Here is a 22,792-nt window from a genome sequence, read left to right on the forward strand (position 1 = left end):
CATGATAACTAAGGCACAATCTTTGGTCAGACAACTACTCAAGTAGACATATGCTACTGTCCTTCAAGTATTTTCACACAACCAAAGGAAACAAATCAATAGTATGAAGTGTGTTTAACACTGCAGCTTAAAATAAAGGAATCCGACTCTCACAACCCGAGACAACTGGTCAAGTAGAAATCTTCACAACAAAAGTCCACTGCAAAACAATAGGAAGTGATTATTCTAGGTGATGCTACGTGCTTTGTAACATAAGAACGGCCGCACGGTTGCCGATCACAGGCAGAGCGCGCCCTAACGTTGACGGTCGTATATTAGGGTTCACTTGCGAGTGACACGAAAGTAAAGAAACCGATTCGGAGCGAATGGAAACAACGAATATGGCTGAAAAATTGTTTATTTGGTCAAAGGAATCGTTGTAAGACTGTTATACGAATTTTTAGACTCTATATAAACGACATTTCAATCAATAATGGACTGACGGTCCCTTGAGCAGAATTCAGAGGAAAGCCTTAGCATGCGAGGCTACAACAACGCTCGCTAGCTGTGCTAGCGTGCGTAGCGTTTAGCGTGTCGTCACTCGTCGAACGGCTTTGTTTAAGGACGGCGGGAAACCGGAAAGGCTACTTTAGAAGTCGTTGAGGCAAATGTAAACGATCGGGCAGAATTTGGAGGAAAAGCATTAGCTTAAAAAAAAACCGCTAGCTCGCTGTGCATTTTTTTAACCTTGACAACAACCTTCAAATGGCAGCGTTTTTCAGGATTTCGAGCCCCCGTACGAAACCCCTACGTGGCGTTTGGCGGTCCGGTCGTATCGCACAACAGTTTTGCTCGGGCAGGAGGAGGCTAATCGCTTAAGCTAACCCGAACGCTAATCCCATAACTATCTCCTAACGCTTGCTCGCGAACATACACGCCAGAAGAAAGCGAAGAAAACTCTTTTTTGCCATGATGAGCTTGTATCCAGATTGCTTCAACTATCGGAGGATTTATACAACTTTTTAAAATCCAAACCTCGAACAAAATTCAAGTGAAACGACTTCACTCCTGCTGCATGATTTCAAAAGAGGATACGGACGCCACCTTTATTTAAATTACAATTCGATCGGAACGCAGTGAACCGTTAGCATAGCCGACCCGGCTAGCCGGCTCACATTTCGTGTTTTCATTTTAAAAAGTTACAAAACTCAACAATGAGATTTCTCATTTTCGTCCCCTCGAAATATTGGCTAACAATTTTCTAGCCGATCCTGGAAACGTTTTTCTTTTTCCTCGCCCGACATCATTTCAACATGTCCACGCGTTTCTTGAATCGATTCGGCCTGAATCGGAAATTCGGAGTGACGAGTGAACCGCAAATTATTCGATCGATATATATTTTGAAAATCCGATTTATCGATTCTAATTTCCTTCTCCTTACTTCCCGATTCTTTCACCTATCCGGTGGTGTCGCTCTACGCGTCGTACATTCGAGCTGTACACGAGAGCCACAAAGGAAGGAAGGGAAAAGGAGATGCGTACTCTATAGAGATCAGCCCGTGCAAACTATTACCGCATCAAAAAAACAAGAAGCTCTGGCCCTCCCAGTTGAACGCTGCGTTTACGGTCTCATATCTATCTATCTAGACAACTAAACATCTATCTATCTATCTAGACATCTCGACATCTATCTAGACATGGAGACATCTATCTAAACATCTTCTAAACATCTAGACATCTATCTTGACATCTATCTATCTATCTATCTATCTATCTATCCATCTATCTAGACATCTATCTATCTACCTTGGTCCTATCCCCCAAGAGGGGTGATTGACAGCAAGACAAACACATCCCAAAACAAAGAAAATACTAAAAAGGGGGAAAAGTAGCAAAAAAACACCCCCAAATATTTTGGGGGACCACGGCCAACCCAAAAGTCTCGTAGAAAAGGGCCAAAACATCTCAGAGAGGGCCTTTCCCAAGGCGTCCCTGTCCCCCCCCCTTTCTAATATGGACCGGCAAATCAAATGATGGAGGGATGAGAAAAAGACACGTTTCTCCCCAAAGTTCTTTAAGTTTCTTTGCGGCGCCGGGCCAAATTGCCAAAACAAGGCGCAGTGTCTCCGTAGCTGTTTGTCGTTCTCTATTTATGACTACAGGGGGCGCAGCGTCCAATAGGGCGCAAACCGGTTAACAAAACACGGCGGGAGCTGAAACTTCCAGTTTCGAATCGAGAAGAAACGGAATATGTTTTTTTTCAACGATGAGATTCGATTCTGTGACGATTTTAGGCCGAGCGACAGTATCGAATCGGAATCGGCGCGTGGTCGAGGATGAGCCGGAGAGCGATAACGAGCGAGTGACTGAGAAAAATGTTCAAGTCGAATGCTATATTCTCATTTGCGGCGGCTTCTTTTTGGAGTATTCCAAGTAACGCTGTTATCGCCGGGTATCGGTAAAACGTCGCGCGGATATCGGAAAGCCGTATCAAACATCTCTAAAAGAAGAGGCGCATACCGATACCGCGTCATACATATTAATATTTGAAACGGGGTAATAGTACATTTTCACGATTTCAGACGATTCAATTTGTAGTCTTTCAAAGAAACTTCTCATTCTGTACGCAAATATCAAAAGTATCGCGAGTATCCTCTCGGGTCCCGGAGCCTCCGATACTCTCGCCGTTGTGCGTGCGGTATCGAACGTCTTGGACTTCACTGGAAATATCACACGGAGGCTCGATCGCTCAAAATAAAATCTGCCGTATTACGCCAAAAAAAAAACTCGATTCCTGTAATTACGCGTGTACCATTTTGAGCTCCCCTTTTCCCAATGACTCAACTCGTCCCTTTAAAGGGAGAAGCGCACGGACGCACCGCGTCGCCTCTCCTTCCCACTGCCAGTTTTGCGCGCTCGCGATCGTACGCGGCGTTTACGAGCGTTTTCACAACCGGAGCGATCGGCCGGTTAAGTTCTCCGGGGAGAAAATGGCAGCTTGTCGCTTCCTTAGTTGTATTTGATCCTGTTCGTAACTGAACTATTCCAATATGGCTCTTTCAACATTTTGTGCTGGATTGCAGAGTCTGGGGCTTTCGATGTGCTACCTCATTTCTTCCTTTGATTTCTACTCTTACGACGTTATCCTTTATTAAAGTACTTTGATCGACCTCCAGTATTCGAATCTTTTTCCGAACGGATCGACGAATAAGACGTCGCTAGTGTTACTCGGTACTCGAGTAGTTTGTTTTTTACTCCCTTTTGGATGAGTACTTCGATCCCGGAGCGTCGTGTCTAATCTCCTCGCCCGACGGGGGTCCCGACGTCCGGGAGATGGGGGATTCCCCGAAGACGCCGGGAGTGGATGGCGCCGGCCCGGCACGGAATCCCGAGCGTGGCGTGCGGCAGGGCGGGAGCACGCCCCCTCGGGCCCCCCTTTGGGCCCCCCCTCGGGCCCCCCTTCTCCATATCTCAGTGTTACTGCGGAATTCCCTCCGTGAACTCCTCAGCTGTCGTTTTTGCGCAATCCGCCGAGGTCTGCTTTTGCTCAAAACGCCTCACTCTCTTTTTTGCGGAAAAAAAGAGAAAAAAGATGGAGGGATCATAGGAAAAAAAACAAAAAGTCGAGTCATTTCTAGGGTTGGGTCGCGTTACTTTCGGAAAAGAAACGACTAATAGTGACTCGTTACTTCTTCCCAAAACTCACAGACTTAAGAAACAAATCATTCTCTAGTCAAAGTCACTCGTTACCAGGGAGAGTCATGATTTTTGTTACTTTAAAAAGAAGTTTTACAAATTTTCCAAACAGTATGAGCGTCAATTCAATCGAGAAGAAAAGACAGGTATGAAATTGTCATATTGATCTCAAAATTGCATCTCATCAGATCACAATCGGCAGTAAACCATATCAAATGTTTCATCAATCCAATCTAACTTTTACAACTTGGGACAACCGCTCAAGTAGACATATACTACTGGACTTCATGCATTTTGTTTGCGTCACTGTCAAGTCAAGTCCTGTTTATTTGTTTGGCCCTTCATCACAAGGAGTCTCAAAGGGCTGCACAGTTTAAAGACTATTGCAAACCACAGACTATTATGACAGCATCCCCTGATCTAGATCCTACATGAGGGCAAATAATACACTGATATTGTCAACATAAAGTATAGGTCATTCATATGCTATAGAGTAGAAGTGTGTTTAAGCTTAGATTGAAACATTTCCTCTGAGGTTACAGATCGGATCTCAGGGGGAAGAGCGTTCCACGGCACCGGGGCCCCGATGGAGAACAAAAGTCAATACTTTAACAACTCTGTGGTGTAAAATCAACATTTTTTGAAGCAGAACGAAAGCGGCTTATCGTCCCGAGTCGGAGGAGTTGTCACACCGAGGACGGCGGTTCACTTTACACGTTGCCATTGTTTTATTTCCCGATAGGTCGAAAAAATAGCTTTAATCAAAAGGATAACGGGTCAAAAAGTCAATCAATGTTTTTTTCAATTGTTTTGTAAAGAAAATAAAACAATGAATATGAAATAATATCCAACACGGCAGATTTTTCTCCCATATATATTATTTTATGTTTGACAAATTATTTCATTTGTTTATATATTATATACTTATTATGTATACACACACACACTTTGTACTTTCCATGTCAAGTTTTTTTCGAATGAAAAAAGCACATTCGTTATAATGTGAAAATACTGCCCGAGGACAGCTGAGATGGGCTCCAGCACCCCGCGACCCTACTGAGGAAAAACGCTGCAAAAAATGAAACGGACGGCGAAGTAAAATGTCAGTATAGTAAATCAAAGTTCCTTTATTTGGGATGACATGAGAAGGAGTCCCATATTTTTGGTGCAAAATCCGCCAGAGCGATTTGAAGAGTATTTTGGAAGCGGAACGGGAAACGTCCCGCTCGCTCGCTCGCTCGCTCGCTCGCACGCACGAACGCACGCACGCACGCAGCGTCCCTGAACGCATCACGGGTGTTACGCAATCGGCAAACATGTGGCGGCCATGGCAAACAAACGCTCGCACGCAACCTTCTTTTCTGTGGAGTCACGCTGCCCTCTCTCTCTCTCTTTTTTTCTCTCTCTCTCTCTCTCTCTCTCTCGCTCTAACTGAGGAAAGCGGTCAAACACGATTAGCTCAGCGACACGCCGCTGCCTATTTTTTTCCAGGCCCGGAATAAATTCCGCACGCCATGTCCTCTGTCTCCGCCGACATCGATGAGCGATGTCCGTTGTGCTTCTCCCTCATTTTCTGTCACGCTCCCCCTCGGAAGAAGAAATCCTCTCGGCACTTGGATTGTTTCCTCTCCCCCCTACTATTTTTTTTAAATCCCTGTTTTCCTATTTTGCCTATTTGTATTCTTTCTTTCACCTTTTTTTGTCTTTCTTTGAGAAAAGACAAAAAAAGGTTGTTTTTTGCTCCCTTTCAGCCTCTTTGTTTTTGAGAGCGACCTCTAGTGGACTAATATCAAACACTGTCTCGTCAGCGTGACGGGCTTGATGCTCAGCCCACAACGCGGTGGCTAAACGTAAACATGTAAAACACTGTGCCCGTGAGGACGCCACTGCCCCCTCTTGGAGTGGAGGTGCAATTGCACTTTATTCTAGGAAAGTTCCAAGAACAAGTTGTCCATAAAAGACTAAGCCCTGTTTGTTTTTCTAAAAAACACGAGTCGCAATTCCGAATCACTAGGTCGGGGGTCGGCAACCTGCGGCACTAGGGCCAGGCGCGGCTTTTTAGCGCCGCCCGAGCGGCTCCCCGGAACTTTTTCCAAAAATCTTGGAAAGAAAAAAGGAGATAAAGGGAACGTGTAGAAGAAGAAACCGAATATTCGTAAACGTTTCTGTCTTTTTCGCAAAGCGGCCGGTGAAATTCCTCCAAACTTCCTTCCGAAGAAGACGAGAAGATTTGCCAGGTAGCAAACCGTCGGAACGACAGGAACGCGAGCGTAGGAGTAGCTGGCGCTAATCCGCCTGACGCTAAACAGGAGCGCTATGGGGAACGGGGCCGGACCCCGGGAAATCGCCAAGGTTTCCGAGGACCGTGAAATGCACCCGATGAGAAGCCTCCGATCTAAGCCGCTGCCTTAGAGAATAGTGCCAGATCGCGTCACGCACGTGAACGTCGTCTTTTTGTATCGACACGGGCGCTTGCCTCGGCAATTGGCTTCTTCGCGTTCCCACAAAATCGAATGTTGTGTCGCGAAATGAATCGATTCAATCCGACTCTGAGGAAAAGTCAATAGAGCGGCAATAAATAGTTTGACCAGCAGGTGCTACGTGGATTGTTATCGCGTTAGGGAATGGACGAGGGAGACCGAGTCATAAAGTCAAACGGAGACCAGATCCATGACCTATGAAAGGGATGACCGGGGGCTACAACTCGTACGCAACCTCATTGAAAATGCGTCTCCGCTTCCGAAGTTTCGGAAATAGGAAGCGGCTTCCCCGAAGCGATTCGGAGGTGGAGAATCGGCCCGAGAGCGGAGGAAAAGACACCGCCGCCGGAAAGCGCGCCGGGCGCCCGTCCGGCCTCCACAAAGACGGCGTTTGTCACCACGTCGAGCGCTAAACACAATGCGCTTCACTGTGCTCTTTGAAGACTAGCGTTAGCGCTCGCACGCGACGCCCGACATCTCTCGCCCCACGCCTTTTTTGCTCTCTTTTATGCTCTCTCTCTCTCTCTCTCTCTCACTATTACCTTTTCTCACGCTCTCTTTCTTTCTCTCTATTCTTTTTTCTCACTTTCTTTGGCTTTTTTGTTTTCTCTCAGTCTCACTCTCTTCCTTTATTCCTCTCGCTTTCTCACGCTCACCTTTTCTTTTTCTCTCTCCTTCTCTCTCTATTTTGTTTTCTCCCTCTGTTTGTCACATTATTTTTTCATTTCTTTCTCTCTTTTCTTTTTCCATCTCTGTGTGTCTCTCTTTTTGTATCTCTTTCCTTCTCTTTCTTTTTATTTTTTACTCCCATTCTCTCTTTAGTGTGCTCTCGCTTTGCTTTCTCCTTTTTCCATTTTTATTCTTTTTCTGTCTTTTGCTCTCTTTCTCTCTACTTTTGTCTCTTTCTTTGTCACTTCCTTTCTCTCTTTTAGTACATTTTTCCCCCAAAAAATTCACCATAACACCGGATGACGGCAGTAGCCTTTTAGCCAACTTGCCAATGGCTTTCTCTGAGAATTTTAGACGACCCCATTTTCGACATTGCAACTGTAAATTAAAAAAGGAAAGTTGACTGTGAGGGACACGTGAATTAAAAACAAAAAAACGAATAAAATATCAAGAGGCACTGCCAGATGACGGAAAGCGAACCAGAAAGGAACTCGGTGCCGCTGCGAGTCAAATGAAAATGCTACAAAGGCGAATGAGGAGGTGGCGACGGATCGATCGAGTTCTCGCGCATGTTTCGGGTCTTCGTGTCCCCGACACGTGCGGTTCGTCGTTTTCTTCGGACGCTCTCGCTTTCTGCCGACAATTTCTTGCGTTCATCTCATAAACGTCCGTTTTCGAACGTACGGCGACGTCCACGTTTGCAAAAGCGGTTCCGACAACAACCCGCGCGGGGTTCGAATCCCGCTCTCCTTTCCCCCTCTCGGTCGGCGCGCCCCGTCCCGGCCGTCCGGCCCTCGTAAATCGCGAAAAGGGGCACCAAAGAGGCTTTGCCGCCCGAGACTCCCGACGCGTCTTTGAGGTCGGCCTCCGACGGAGCCGCAGACGCTTTTCCTGGCTATTTTTGGCGCTGGGGAGTCCGTCTTTTTTTTCCCACAGGGAAATCTTCATTTCCTCCGGGAAAACTGTCCTATGATGTGCGTTTTCTTTTTTTGCGGTCTTCGACATTTTAATGAGCAGACGAACTTTGTTTTTTTAATACCGGGAGGGCAAAAAGCCGCGACCGGATCAAAGCATAGCCAAAATAGTTCCTCCGGGGAACCCTCGGGTCCTCCCCTTCCGACGACTCCGGGAGTCTCGATGGACTCGGGGGTCGGCGGAGCGAGGGTCCCCTTTTTCTCCCGCTCTCTTACACTCTCTATGTCTCTCTTTTTCTCTCCCTTTCTTGCTCTTTGTCTCTTTCTCTCTTCTTTTTAACTTCTTTTGCTCTAACTTCCTTTTTTCCTTTTCTCGTTTTTCTCTTTCCACCCTTGGCGCTTTCTTTTCTCTCCTTGTGTCTTTCTATTTCTCTTTGGATTTCTTTCTTCCTCTCCCTTTCTTTTTCCCCTCTCTCACGACTTTTTAAATCTCTTTTGTTTCTCGCGCTCTCTCCCTCTCGATTTTTCTTTCTTTGTCCCTCCCTCTTTCTCTTATTTCTGTATGTCTCTTTTTCTTTCTCTTGAATCGACTCGTCCGGCCCCCGACAGAATGTTTGTTCTATGGTGTGGCCCCCCGAGTTCAAATGAGTTGGAGACCCCTGTTCCACGCTGTCCCTTTAAAGCCAAGGGGACGGGACTCCTCAGAGAGCGGGAAAAGCCCTCGCGTGCGCTCGGGGGGACGCTCGGCGCTAAGCTAATGGGAAAAAGTCATCAAAGCCAGAGCCTCCCCTATTGGAACACGTTGCCCCCCCCCCCCCCTCCGTATCGTGCGTGATGCATATTTAAGCGATTTTCAATTGGATGATGAAAAGAAAGGCTGGCACATTAGCCAAGCAATTTGCCCGCTCTGCACGCCAACTTGACAAAAGGGAGGGGGGGGGGACGCCTCACAGACTTTGCCCCGGAGTCTTTGTGCGGCGGACGGACGGAAGGACGGACGGGCGGACGGACGGAGCGAGCGAAAAGATGTTTCCGTTCGGCGCTCCGTTCCACGGGCAAACGGAGAAAGGATTTGACGCCTTGGCCATTGCCTCTTTCTGTCGCTTCCAATATCCTTTATGTCCCGGGCGCCTCCCTCAGAAGGTGTTGCGGGCATGCGCCACCACCTGAAGGCTCCTCGGACGACCTGGGACACGCCGGAGAGACTACGTCTCTAGGCTGGCCCGGAAACGCCCGGGGATCCTACTGGATGAAGCGGTCGGGGACGAGGAGGTCCGGGCTTCCCCGCTGCCCCCGGAACGGATAGAGTTGTTTCTGTACAATATTCACGGTTTACGTGAAGTAAAAAGGCGTAAAAAATAAGGTGCGGTCGATTAGCAGCTATAGATAATGGTCGGCCGAACGCGACCCCTCAAATATCAACCCGACGACAGATATAGTTTTCCCTTGAAACGACCGAAATGAGGAATGAATTTCATTCCTTCTTTCAAAACCGAAGCGACTCGCGCTGTAGGAGTCGTGTAGCATTAGCGACTCGCAAGTAGCCTACGAACGCTAAATGGTAAATGGTCTGCATTTCTCTAGCGCTTTTCAAGTCAATGAAGACTTCCCAAAGCGCTTTACAATGTGCTTCACACTTACCCATTCACACACACACACACTCACACACCCATAGGGAGTCAGCCTCCAAACATTTTGAGGATAATCAAGATGCTAAATGGTCTGCATTTCCATAGCGCTTTTCAAGTCAAGGAAGACCTCCCAAAGTGCTTTACAATGTGCTTCACACTTACCCATTCACACACACACTCACACACCAATAGGGAGTCAGCCATGCAAGGCGGCAACCTGCTTATTGGGGGCATTAGGAATTCAGCGTCTTGCCCAAGGACACAGAGGAGCCGGGAATCGAACCCGCGACCTCTTGATCCCGAGATGAGCTCTACCTCCTGAGCTAATGCCACCTTAAAAAAAAAAATGCATTACTACAGGGCAGCACGGCGGCACAGCGGTTAGCGCGTGTGCGGCACAGTTCTAAGGTCTTGGGAACCTCCTGTGTGGGTTCAAATCCAGCGACCGGACTTAGTCATTCCTAAGACTTAAAAAGTGGTTGGCGGCACCCTCTGTTGGCTGCGGCTGCATCGGCTCGCTACAACAGGTCAGGTGCAATCGACATTTCGTTCTGTGTACATTGTTACACAGAATGACAATACAAGGAAATTATTATTAGTATTATTATTATTATTACTGTGCGGAGTTTGTATGTTCTCCCCGTGCTTGCGTGGGTTTCCTCCGCACACTCCGGTTTCCTCCCACATTCCAAAGACATGCATTTCAGGTGAATTGGCCGGTCCAAATTGTCCCTAGGTGTGAATGGGCGAGTGAGTTGTCGGTCCCCGTGTGCCCTGCAATTGGCTGGCAACCCGTTCAGGGTGTCCCCTGCCCACTGCCTAAAGATGGCTGGGATGGGCTCCAGCACCCCCGCGACCCTACTGAGGATAAGCAGTGCAGCTAATGAGATGAGAGCATACATATATATATATATATATATATATATATATATATATATATATATATATATATATATATAATTAGAGTATGGACTTGGGTTGAAGACCGGGTGGAAACATTTGTTGGCCTGGAGAGGAATGGGCTCCAGCAGACTGTACTTGCCCAAGAAAATGAAAGGAAAACTCAACACAAAGGAATGACCGTTACTCTTCGTTTCGGTTCCAAAACCATCTCCATCGATCGGCCGACAAATGGGTATTTGTTTTCGGACGGAAATTGGGTATCGGCCTGACAAAGACAGTCGTACCGTACTTTACAAAGCCGGCGCTTTGGTCGAAGGCGCCCTGAGGAACTCCGGAGCAACTTCAGCAATTCTCGTTGAAGTTATTTCTTTCCGACGCGAAAACCTCCAGCTATGCTAAAAGCTCGAGGCAGGATGGACATTTCTCTCTTATTTTGAAATCTCCTCCAGGCTTTTTAAACAAAATCTTTGTTGGCTTTTGAGCTCGTCTGTAAACTCCCAAAAAAGGCCGAGAAATATTGACTCTCGGTAATCACGGATAGTGACGCCCGTTAGCGCTTTTGGTCACACCGATACTATTCGGGTGTTGGAGAAACAGATCCGTGACGATTCCGCCTTTCTCTGATTTTTGCGGAAAACGGTTTTCCCTGCTCGGAACGGAGTTAAAACGAGTCTGTGGGTGATTTTTTTCAAGTCACTGAAGCGCACCCGAAGCGCTTTACAATGCGCTTCACGCTCACCCATTCGCACACGCACCGAGCGAGGCGCCTACCCGCCTATCGAGGGCAATACAGGCTAGGTTCGGTGTCTTGCCGGAGGACACTTTGACATTGAAGTCGAAGAAGTCGGGAATCGCACCCGCGATCTTCTCTTGATTTTCTTTGGCTGGATTTCCTCAAATTCTTTCTTTATTCTCCCCGCAACGACTATTTTGTTTCTATTATTTCGTCACGCATTTTCTCCATTTTGTGCTTTGTCTTTTGAAATCTCTCTCGCGTCGATCCTCGTTTCTCTCGTTCCGTTCGGAACTATAACGAACGCCGGGCTACTATTATGGTTGCGGTATTTCCAAAGATGCTCAACGTGAGAAGACGGTTGACGGTTTTGGAACATATCTGTCTATATTCCGTCGGTACGTTCCGATGATTCTGCATCTCCGAGGTAAAAGGCTAAAACGGAGTGACGAGCGGCACAAACGACCCGTTGTGCGACGAGCGCGAGCTGTCAGGGTTAGGGGGGACAAAAAGGCGGCAAGAAGCATCAGGCTACACGTTTTGGGCAAAGCGGAAGGAGCTTTTCAGCCGCTTTTTCCGTGTTCAATTGCTCGTGACGCAGCGAACGGGGTCCCTCGTTTTCGGCAGGAGGAGAGAAATAGGGGAGGGGGCCGTTTCCGGGACGCCGGCCAAGGTTTCGCTCGGGTGGAGCGACGTGACGGCAAACGTTCGGCTTCGGGGTCAGCGGGGACCCTGTTTTGACCGCGGTTTTTGAATCGGGGCCGCAACAACGCATCGATAAAACCGATTCGGATCGACGGTGTGAGCATCGGCAACCGATTTCGGCATCGATCGGTCGCGTCCCTTGATTGAGCACGCTACTTCCACGCATTGAATTTCGTGACGTTGAAAGGACGAGCGAGTAGTAGCACTTTTGTCCAGCAGAGGGAGCATCTATACAGTTTTTAAGTATAATCTATATCTTACATATTTGAAGGTGTATAGCCTACGTCTGTATGTATTATTATTGTTGTTTTATATTATAGACTATTCTTGTGTTTTGGGCACAATTTTTCAATATTTCACATATTCTTCGAAAAATGAATCGGTTCATTAAATGATTAAATCATTCATACAGGTGTAAATACATTATCAGAAGTGTTGTCTCTGAGTGCCAAAATATAAAAACGTGGGTTTTTTTGAGTGTGTCTATTTTTAACCGTTTTAAAGGCGTTGCTGATCAGTAAGTGTCAAGCCTCTGGGAATGATTTCAATATGAAAAAAATAGCGCGCGATGGCAGGAATGGTGTCGATAAAATCTTTGTCAAGACTCCTAGTGCGTCGTTTTGCTTACTGTATCCACCGGATGACACCGTGTGGCGCCGCAGGCTCCTACGCGTGGTATTAAAAGCAAAGCTATAAATAAAAGACGGTTAACGCTCGGAAGCTTTGTTCTTTGGAATTGAGATGACAAAGCGCCTTCGTCTTCGTACGGACGGAGAGGGATGTCGTTTTGTGCGCGCTCGCGTTCGCCGTGCCGACTTGAATCTTCACCCGAAACACTTGGAGCTAAAGAGTTCACGCATAAGTTCCGTGTTCTTGCAATAAAATGTTCTTTTGCGTCATTCGTGGAAAGCATAGTTTTGATATCGGAGGCATCGCCGATGCAAAAAAGAAGCACCAAAGTTCCGCCTGAAACGGATCCTTTCAAAAAACGCTTTTTAGGAAACAATTCCTTTCAAGAATCTTAGCAATATTCCATTTTTTGGGTAAAAGCTAGAAGCCTGTCTTTTGTTTCTCGTGAAAGATTAAGGTGGAAGCCTTCTTTTGATGCGTAGCACCAGAACTCCATTTTCTCGAAGTCTTCCAATAAATCCGAATGGACGGACACCATTAAGATGAAATATAGCTTAAAGAGAATGTTCCTGAGGTCAACTCATTCATGAGAGAAATAATCAGAGTGTTTTTTAAGCATGGATTTCAAGCGTTTCACTGAGAACTCAGCAGAGCACTGGGGCTCTCCAAGCTACGGATTTCTTCTTGGCTCTGGTACTAAAAAACGAATTATATTTCAGGTTTGGGGTTTTTCTCACAGGCGCGTAGACTTTTGCTCCTCTTCGCTCGGGAAGGAGCGCTAGCCGGCAGCGTTGACGCTAATGACCTCGGACGGCCCCCCGACAATACTGTTGGGCCAACAAAGGTCCCTCCTCCTGATTCGCACTCGCTCCACCCGCGAAACTCGCCCGTCTGTTTGCACGCACACACCGCTAGCTCGATAGCGAGCTAGCTGTTACAGTTGGCGTCGGGGTTTGGGGGGGCGGCCCCTCACCAGCGCTCGGAGTAATTCACTTATGGCCTTTTGTGATCCCGCGGGAGGGGAGCGGGGCGAAGGCCGGGCGGGGGCCGGGCGGGGGCCCCCCCGACTTCACTCGAGCGCGTTCAGTGTCCGTGGCACGAGAGGCCGGTCGGGGACAAAGCGGGTGTCGCCCCTTTGATTGGAGCCACTAATGAGTTAAACCGCGAGGATCTGGAACGCGAACGGCGGCGTCGCTATTCACGGCCCGACACACAAGCCAGAGATTAGCGCCGACGGCCCGTTGCGCCGCTTAACAGCTATTGTGCGGGGATCCCGAAGGAGGGGGCGGGGGCGGGGGGCAGGGGGCTTACAAGATCACTCTATCGGGGATGAGCGACCGACGGCCATTTTTTCCTTTTCCTAAAAGCGAGGGCCTTTTTAGGTCCGGGTTCCCCGTTTACATTTCCCGCCGTCAAGTCCACCGTGGTTTATGAGGTTTGTTTTTTTTTTGTTTGGCGTTTTGGACCCTTTGTGAGTGACTTTGTGAGAAAAGCGGATCTTTTTCCAGCACCCCGCCACGTTTCCGCCAGCGAGGTCGCAACAATTCCTATCGTTATTCACGGACTTTTTCTCGCGAGCGTTTCAAGTTGCGGGGCGAGGGAAAAGGAGGGGATTTTCCGGCCCGCTCGTCGACGCCGACGTCTTACGCGATTCCGACGAAAGCTTTGAAAACGGAAACGACACGGACGGGTGCGTTTGAGGCTCGGGGGGGGGGGGGGGGGGGGGGGGGGGGGGGGGGGGGGGGGGGCTGTCTTTTTGAGGGGCCAAACGCGAGGGCCACAGGTTGCGACCTTTGCTTTATCGGAGCGCTCGCCCGAAAAAAGACGGGGACGCGCGCCAAATTCCAGCCGATGAGCTGCGAAGCCAAGTAGCGGTGGTCACTGCCCCCCCCCCCTCTTTTTATGTGGGATAAATGTGTTGCCGGCGAATAGGACAAGGTCTGTTCTTCGGACTGGAATACTGTTCAAATTCTTTGACATCCATCCACTTTTTATTCAACTCAAGGAAGTAGTTACTTTCCCCGGTACCGAGTTACTTTGACTATAGAGTAATCGAGTAAGTATGCGAGTCGCTGTATGTCATGAGTATTTGAAAGTAACGTGGCCAAGAAAACGGGAAAATGGGTTTTATGGGAGTTTTCATCTTAAATCCACAAGATTTAGTGTCAACATGAACTCAACCTTGCGAAAACTGGAAAAGAATGTTCAATCTACGAGAAATAATCGATTCGTCGTAAATCCGGTCAATAAATGTGGAAACAAAATAGGGAAAAGTGTTTCCATTTTTCTCATTCTTAAGGAAAAATGGACTTTCTACGACAGTTATTCCGCGCAGTCGACACTCGGGTAGGAGAAGGGAGAACGGGAGACGATCGGGGTCCGGCCACATATCGACCTCTCGGTCGCAACGTCGCCCCCCGGTGGACATCAAACACGACGACGAGAAGATGTCGAGCGCCAAACGAAGCGCAGAGCACGCCAATAATATATCGTTACGACGGGATGACAAAACGCAAAGACCGTTCAAGCGGGGGTCACTCGGGTGGCGCCCCCGCGGGGCCGAATGAGTAGAGCGTGGACCCGTTCTCGCGAAAAGCTTGGTTTTCACGCAAAATCGGAAGAAGAAAGAAAAAAAAACATCGTGCACGTGTTCAAACGGTTGCTGTCGTGAATTTCGGGTTTCCTTTTTTTCCTCCAAGGAACGCAAACCGCAAAAAATACCTGTAGGGACGCATCACACGAGGAAATGCATTGACTATCAGAAATCTATACCAGGAATTGCAACGATTTATTTTTATGGACCAGAACGGAGTCAGGACCCACTTGCGTTACGTTTCTCTCAGTATTATTGGAAGAAAGGAAAGGGTTGCCCCCGCGATCCGGTGTTCGCTAGGCACGGGAAGCAGGTCGCTCCGAACGCGGAAGTGGGACTTCCGTGGCGAGCGATGGCGGTGTCGGGAACGGAAAAACGGGTCAGTTGCCGGGACAGGGGAGCACATACGCGGTCGGGGTCGGAAGCGTTTTGTAAGCCAGGAAGGGAGCAAATGTGGTCAGGATGAAAAACGGGTCGAAGCCGCAGACAAACGGGAGCAAAAACTGGCCAGGCGTGAGCTAGGGTCAAAAAAGGCTTGCCTTGTATACACAGAGGTTCGCAGACAGACTGACAACAGGGGATTGACAAGACTAGGAGAGTAGACCCGGTCGAGGACAAAAAGAGGTCGTAAGCCGGTATGGGAAAACAGACGTGGTCGGGATTGAAAACAGGTCGTAAGCCGGGGGACAGACAGGAGCAAAAAATAGGTGGGAGTCGGGGTCAAAAAAAGGTTCGCCTAGTGGAAACTGAGGTTTGCAGACGGACGGACCAACGGGGACGGATAGGAGTGGGTTTAAATAGGGACAGGGAGCCAATCGGAGTCCGAGGCAGTTGGCGCCAAAGGAGCGGGCACAGGTAATCATGACAAAAAGAGTTCACGATTTGACTCACCCAGAGAATAGCGTCTTCTCCATGAGAAGTCAGACTATTTTTATTGGTGGAATGAGTTGCAACATAGAAAGTAGAGTCGAGATATCGATGAGGATACGTCGAAAACGAGATATTATCCTTCCAAATCATAGAAATAAATCGTTTTATCATTATTTTTTATTCGCACTTTTGTCATTTCCTTTTTTTGCTTTTATAATAAAGTTCAAAATGTATAGTATCGATTGAAAATAGAGTTAGACAAGAAAAAAAAATACTATTCCATAAAAACAAACATCCAAAAATGACTTCATTTGATTGGAAATTTGACATCACATTTTTATTTTGTAATCTAGGTAATAAGAATATCTCATTTTTGGACGTCACATTTCTTGACTATTTTTGGCTTCATGATCAAGTTTACAATATTTCAAAAATGTCAAATCAAAAGAATTTGATTTAATCGGAGAAACATAATCTGCCATCAGAAAATCAATTATTGCATAGGGGTTAGTTTTTTTATTATTATTATATTATTTCATAAAGTACAAACAGACACACATCGTCAACATATTTCCATTTTTTTTTACTTTTATAATGTTTCCTACATATGTTTTGTTTTAATCGCATATGCTCGTTTTATTGTATAATATATAATATATCTTTTTTTGCAACAGAAAAATGAAATAAATGTATCTGTTTTTGTATTTTTTTTCAAAAAGCAAAATGAATTCTTTTTCAGCATTCAAGATCGTGTTTGCGATGCAGAAATATTTGTGAATGTTGTAAAAACGGGCAGGGGGTTACTTTATTTTTTTGCCTTAAGATTTTGTATAAAAGTGGGGGGGGGGGTAATTTATTGTTTTATTTGGAAATGTCATTATTTTGAAAAGAAATATAAATCGTTGTTGTTTCTTCCCCTTGGTGATCACATTGAATAGGTCATCGTGGCATAACCCTAAAAACAAGTATTATTTTTTTAAACAGAGTTTCGTTCTTTTCACGTGACAGTGATGAAATGAACCGTTTCATAGCCATTATTCAAATGTTTTTTTTTGGTTTAGTTTTTAAAAAAATCACTCCCAATTTGTCTTGTTTCATTTTTCGATCGATCCGCGTTCGTTACTTACGGAATGGATAGAATACTGATATACAGTAGCCCAAAGCTGAACAATCGTTGAAGGATTTTCACTAAACCGGGGGGTCTCCGACGTGGCGCCCCCCTAAGACCAACCGGAGTAGCCTGCGGGTCTGTACTGAAAATATGGCATGGGTCATTGCGATTTTCTAGGGATGGAGTTTCAAACTGGAACCATATTGAGTGGAGGGCTGATCCCGTTTCAACCTCAAATCATTATTTTCTTTTAGAAAGGATCGGTGTCCCTTCGCACGAAACCGGAACCAGAAAGGAGCGCTCGACTTCCGGAAGGTCGGCGAGTCGAGCGCATAAAGACAAAGACGCGAAAGGGCGCGGGGATTTTTGGTCATTTTTTTTACCTTGGAAGAAACTCTTGACGCGGAGGTAGGAGACGGCCAGGCGAAGCACGGAGAGCTTGTCCAGTTTGGAGATGACGTCGGCCGGAAAGGGCAACAAGCTGGCCAGACGGTCCAGTTCGGCGTTCAGGCGGTCCCGGTGACGCTTGGACGGGTTGGTTTTCTCGTTGGCCGTGGACGGCTTCCTGCAGAGGACACGGGACCCGGGAAAAAACACAACTTTTTTGATCCGATAATGAAAGTTCCGTCGCCAAGGCCGAGGCTTGACACTCGAGAGCTTCTCCGCAAAGGTTCCTGCCTTTTGTCTCTCTTACGATCGCAAAAAGGGTGAGTCACACTATAGAGGTCCTCTAGGGCACGAGTTATTTGTATCGATTGGCGTCTACTGGGACACCGTTGCATGGCACGTGTTAGGGTCCGGCCTACCTCCGCCACGTGAAGGCCCCGACCGGGGTTTTAAACCGGGCCCGGGTGTGGTCAAAAATATATTTTTGTCCAGCAAACACTGCGGGGTCATTTGGAGTTCTCCCGTCGTCGGCAACGTGTCATTCGGTTTGCTTCATTTCTGGTTTCTTTGTTGCTTAGCGAGTTGCATTTTCTGGTGTTTCGGTTTGGGGCATTTGGTTTGTTCCGTGCCCGCTTGCTTGTTTGGTGCTTTGGTCCCGATTCGGTTCGTAAATACCGTTGTCTCTTCCTCCCTTCTCTGCATGGATTCATCGTCAATAAATGCAATCACTTCTGATTTGCATTTATAAAACCAAAAAAAACGTTTTTCCTTGATTCGACTGCACGATTTCCTCATTTTAAACTGTACTTTTTCGTTTCCTGAAGCCGAACCTGCAAAAGTCCAGTTAAAACTTCCTGCCTCGAATTTTTTTCCAGTCATTTTCCTCGGTGCAAAACAGAAAACGGTTGCTTTTCTCTCTCGCTCCAATGTCAGCAAATGACTTCACAGGAAAACAGCGGTACAATATAGCAGTCCTTTGTGGTATGAATGAGTTAAAGGTCCTGTATTTATTTGGATCTAGAAGGGCGAGAAATGCACGCACAATGTCGAAAGTCCGGTCCAATAAAACGAAGGAAAAATATTTTTAAGCATACTTATTAACTATGTGTATTGATATATATGCAAAACTTCTGCAAAACTTCAATTTCTGGTCAAAATGATAGCAAAATAAGAATAATAATCAATGAGTAAACATTTTCTGACAAGAAACACTTAAATACAATTTTTTTTTTCTTACTTAAATTTGTTACACGATGATTTCACCAATAGATTTTCAGTTTGTAGCTTCAATTCTCAACTTAAAAAAGAAACAATTCCATACGATACATTTAAATGACCAGTCATCCCCACACTACAAAAATATTCGGTTAAAAAATCGGGGGAAAGTAAAATCATTTAAAAAACTTTTTTTTAAAACATGGTCAACCAGAAAGAAAACAAGCCCAAAAATGGAGTACTGTGCTTCCGGTTGAAAAGCGTCGAAAAAAACTTTGTTAAGTGACTCAATAATAATAATACTTGAACAAGTTATGATACTTGTAAACGCGAGTCTTTTTCTGGACTTTTGAAAAAAAAAATAAAGTTTGGAGTCAACAGTCATGTTGCGTTTCCGTCAACCATCATGAGAAATTGTTATATTGATGCTTCTTGTAAGGGACTCCCCTTTCAGCTGAATATCATTAAATGCTCAGTTATTTAGAAATAATGATACATATGTAGCTTTAATGAAAATGTTTGTGTGCAGCTGAGCCTTCACAGTATTCATAACATGAGTGATCAAAAGAGATGACTTGATTCGACTTGATGCTTAAATGAAATGTTTTCTACAGGATTTTGCATTCTATTCGATGAAAAGTGCTATTGAAAAAATACAGGAATCCAATAAATAGCAACATAAACATGATATGTTACAGGACTATCTCCTAAAATTTGTGATCAAGTTTTAAATGTCATATAAACTCGACTCATTATCAATTGTATTATATGTGATGTATTAGTTCTTATAATGTATTATATATGATTTAATATTGCCTTACAGTCTACTACTGCAATCCGTAAAAGACTTTTGACATTCCATCTGATTTGTAATGAATCCAGAATTGACGAGCACATTTGCAGATTTTTCATCGCACTGCAAAAAAAATCAAGAACTCGATCACAGTATTCATAATATAATACATAATAATCGATTTTCGGACCGTTTCACCGATGGAATCGTGAAAGCACGGAGCGAGAATCAGAAGGATGCTCCTGTAAAATTCTGCAAATGTCGAGAGCTATCTCAAATATTTGAACTCGCTAAGTAGAAACACGGGAGTCTTGCTTTTACCCAAAGAAAAAAGAAAACAGAAAATGCAAAGCGGGAACGTAAAACACACACCCTGGTCGGCCCGGAGCAACCTAACCGGCGTCTTCAAAGTGGAGAAGATACAAATGACACAAAAGTCTGCTCTTCGCTCTTAAAGAGAGTTTTTACCCTTCCGCTATTCGTATGTTCAACGGGAATCGATTTAGGTTATCGTGTATAGTATTATTATGCCTATTCTACTCTAGTCTCGTTATTTACATATTCCTTCTTTTGAAACTATTCTATATACCTTGTATTATACGCTACACTATCTTTTTTACTCTATTCTTTTAAATCTATGATATTATCATGATTGAGAGTTGGCATGTCAAATGATTGTATATATCATGTTTATGGTTTATACCGGCTGAATAAATACGATAAACCCAGGCGTGAAAGATGAGCTATGATGAGAATAAGGATGCGGTGCATTGCGGTATCTTACTGCTTTTGCACGGGCTTCCTCCTCTTCCTGCCGGCGTACATGCAGTCTCCGGGAGGGATCATGATCTTGCGCTCGCCGGAGGGAACGGGTGCTCTGCGCACAGACACGGGCAGAGATGCACAAACAAAGAGGAATTTTGCTCTCAAAGACACCCCATGCAAAGTCAAAGAGCCTCCGATGGCTCGCAAAGGCGACCGTGGGCGTCACGCCCCCGAACACCCTTTTTAAAACCCCCTTCCTCCTTAAAATACGTGATTTTCTCCACGGAGCATCTGTTCAACAAGTCCCACTGAGTTCAAAGAGCCCTTACACTTTAGTTTCCATTACGCCTATCTGCTTTTATCAGGCCCGTCCGGGAAGGAACAAACCCCCCCGAAAGACGAGAAAGAAGAGTTTATTGGAGCGCGTCTAGGAAATACACGCAAATCGTGTGTGACTCTGCCGCCATCTCCTGGCTTGACTTTTGGAATAACGCTGCCTTTGATAAAAAACAGACTAGGCTTAAACGTGACGAGAAACATTGGATAAGGAAAAAAAGGACAACGAAACAATAACAGCGCAGCGTCGGAAGCGCAGTGGTTCAGTCCATTTGATTCCTAGCGCAGCATCGTCCGTCGTGTTTCTGTATTCATATTTCTCTCGTCGAAAATGTGTTGTATTTCTATATTTTTACTGTAGTTTTGTATTAGTTTTGTTGTATTTATGGAGTCATAATGTTGTAGTATTATTGTAGTTTTATTTTTGTAGTATTTCTGTCGTAATATTTAGCTAGCGGTATTTTTGTATTATAGTGTTACTGTAGTGGTATGTTTGTTGTATTTATGGAGAAGTACTTGGAGGTATTTCCATACGAGTCTCTTTATAGTATTTTTTTAATATTACTGTAGTTGTATTTTGGTAGTTATCTCTGTTGAAATATTTCTGTTGTGGTATTTTTATAGTATTTCTGTCATAATATTTAGGTAAAAGTATATTTGTATTGGTATGTTTGTATTATTTCTGTAGAAGTATTTGGAAGTATTTCCATTCTAGTTTCTATGTAGTATTTTTTAATATTACTGTAGTTGTATTTTGGTAGTATCTCTGTTGTAATATTTCTGTTGTGGTATTTTTTTAGTATTTCTGTTGTATTATTTAGCTAGCAGTATTTTTGTATTATAGTGTTACTGTAGTGGTATGTTTGTAGTATTTCTGTAGATGTATTTGGTAGTATTTCCATACTAGTTTCTATGTAGTATTTTTTAATATTACTGTAGTTGTATTTTGGTAGTATCTCTGTTGTAAAATCTCTGTAGTGGTATTTCTTTAGTATTTCCATAGTATTTTTTTTCCTAATCAGAACAAAGACAATATTTTCTTTTTAAACAGGATATTTTTGTTGTGCCTAGCTGAATGAAAATTGAGCATATAACAAACAAAGAAATATCATAAAACCAACTTTTTTTTCTTTGATGGATCATTTCGATGTATTTACTGGTTTGAACTATTCATATTCTTCGTGTTAGTACAGTTAAGGTAAAGAATGTAGTAAACCTATGAAAAAATGTTATTAAGAAATACAAAGACTCAATGTGTTTGATATTAACGCGGTGAAATATCGTATTCAAGAGATGAGACATGGCACTCTAAAGAGAATAACAAGATAAACTGTCAGGATAAATAAACCAAATATTTACAAGGGAGCGCTAAGTTCTACTCATAGTGCAATGAAAGAATAGTACGTCATAAAAGTAGCGCAATAACATTTAAGAGCAACAATAAATCCCAAAAGTCACAAGATTTCTACTTTCACTGTCTTGCTCGCTTGTTTAGGGTGGTGATGGCCCCGGGCAATCAACTGTCTCTGATTGATTGATATTCTTATAAATCCTCTTTTTTATTTGTTTATAAATATTTTTTATGGATGTTTTGTTCCTAAAAGATTGATGTCTGTGTTTCCGTAAGTAAATAGGTGTCGCGTGGTCTTTGTAAGCTTTATTATTGCTAAATAAACTGCTGATTTTTTGCTTTGACACTCTTGGCTTTTGTTCTGAAAACAGTTCGAAGGGAAATATTTCTATTTCTCTTTTTATAATGTTAAAGTTTTGCAATGTAGTTATTTAAAAAAAACAAAAAAACTTTTTAGTGCCTAAAACATTTGTGCTGTATTTATCCTGATTATAAATGAACTCAATGGTTCCATGATTGAATGATCCTGACACTTTCAAACTAAAAGTAATGGTACCGGATCGCTACTGGTCGATCGGTTCTACTGGGAATTGACTTGAATTGGATCAATGCATTCTCATTATTATTGGTATTAAAAATCCCTATTTATCAGTGTTAAACTTTACATTTCAGTTATTGAATTATGAGTGTTTAAAATTGGTAATATATATATATATATATATATATATATTGAAATAAAAACAGAGGCCACAATAAAGAGCCAAAACGCTGGAATTATGAAAACAAAATATTGCGGAAAAACCACTTGGGAGAGATTTTTGCAATCTCCCCTGCGAATGATGACAATAGTTCAGGAGGTAGAGATCCCAGGTTCGATTCCCGGCTCCTCCGATGTATATGTCAAAGTGAATGGATAAGCGTGAAGTGCATTGTAAAATCTTTTGGGGGTCTTGGAAAGCGCTATATTAACTTAGTCCATTTAGAATAGAACAGAAGGTCTTTATTGTCATGAGGTGAGTTTAAAAGTCACA

General features: G+C 44.6%; 1 protein-coding gene across 1 annotated transcript in view; it reads right to left on the reverse strand.

Moving 5' to 3' along the window:
• Positions 1–22,792, reverse strand: part of ahrra (aryl hydrocarbon receptor repressor a) — a 53,624-nt gene that overhangs the window by 30,336 nt on the left and 496 nt on the right. Inside the window, exons 2-3 of the mRNA XM_088322305.1 lie at positions 20,094–20,186; positions 17,298–17,479 (exon numbers count right to left, since the gene is read on the reverse strand). Of these exons, the coding sequence (XP_088178431.1) occupies positions 17,298–17,479; positions 20,094–20,155 (244 nt within the window). The 5' untranslated portion in view covers positions 20,156–20,186. The remainder of the gene's footprint in view (positions 1–17,297; positions 17,480–20,093; positions 20,187–22,792) is intronic.

This window comes from Urocampus carinirostris, chromosome 18, assembly GCF_059441175.1.
Source record: "Urocampus carinirostris isolate Australia breed hairy pipefish chromosome 18, RoL_Ucar_1.0, whole genome shotgun sequence".
NCBI lineage: Eukaryota > Metazoa > Chordata > Actinopteri > Syngnathiformes > Syngnathidae > Urocampus > Urocampus carinirostris.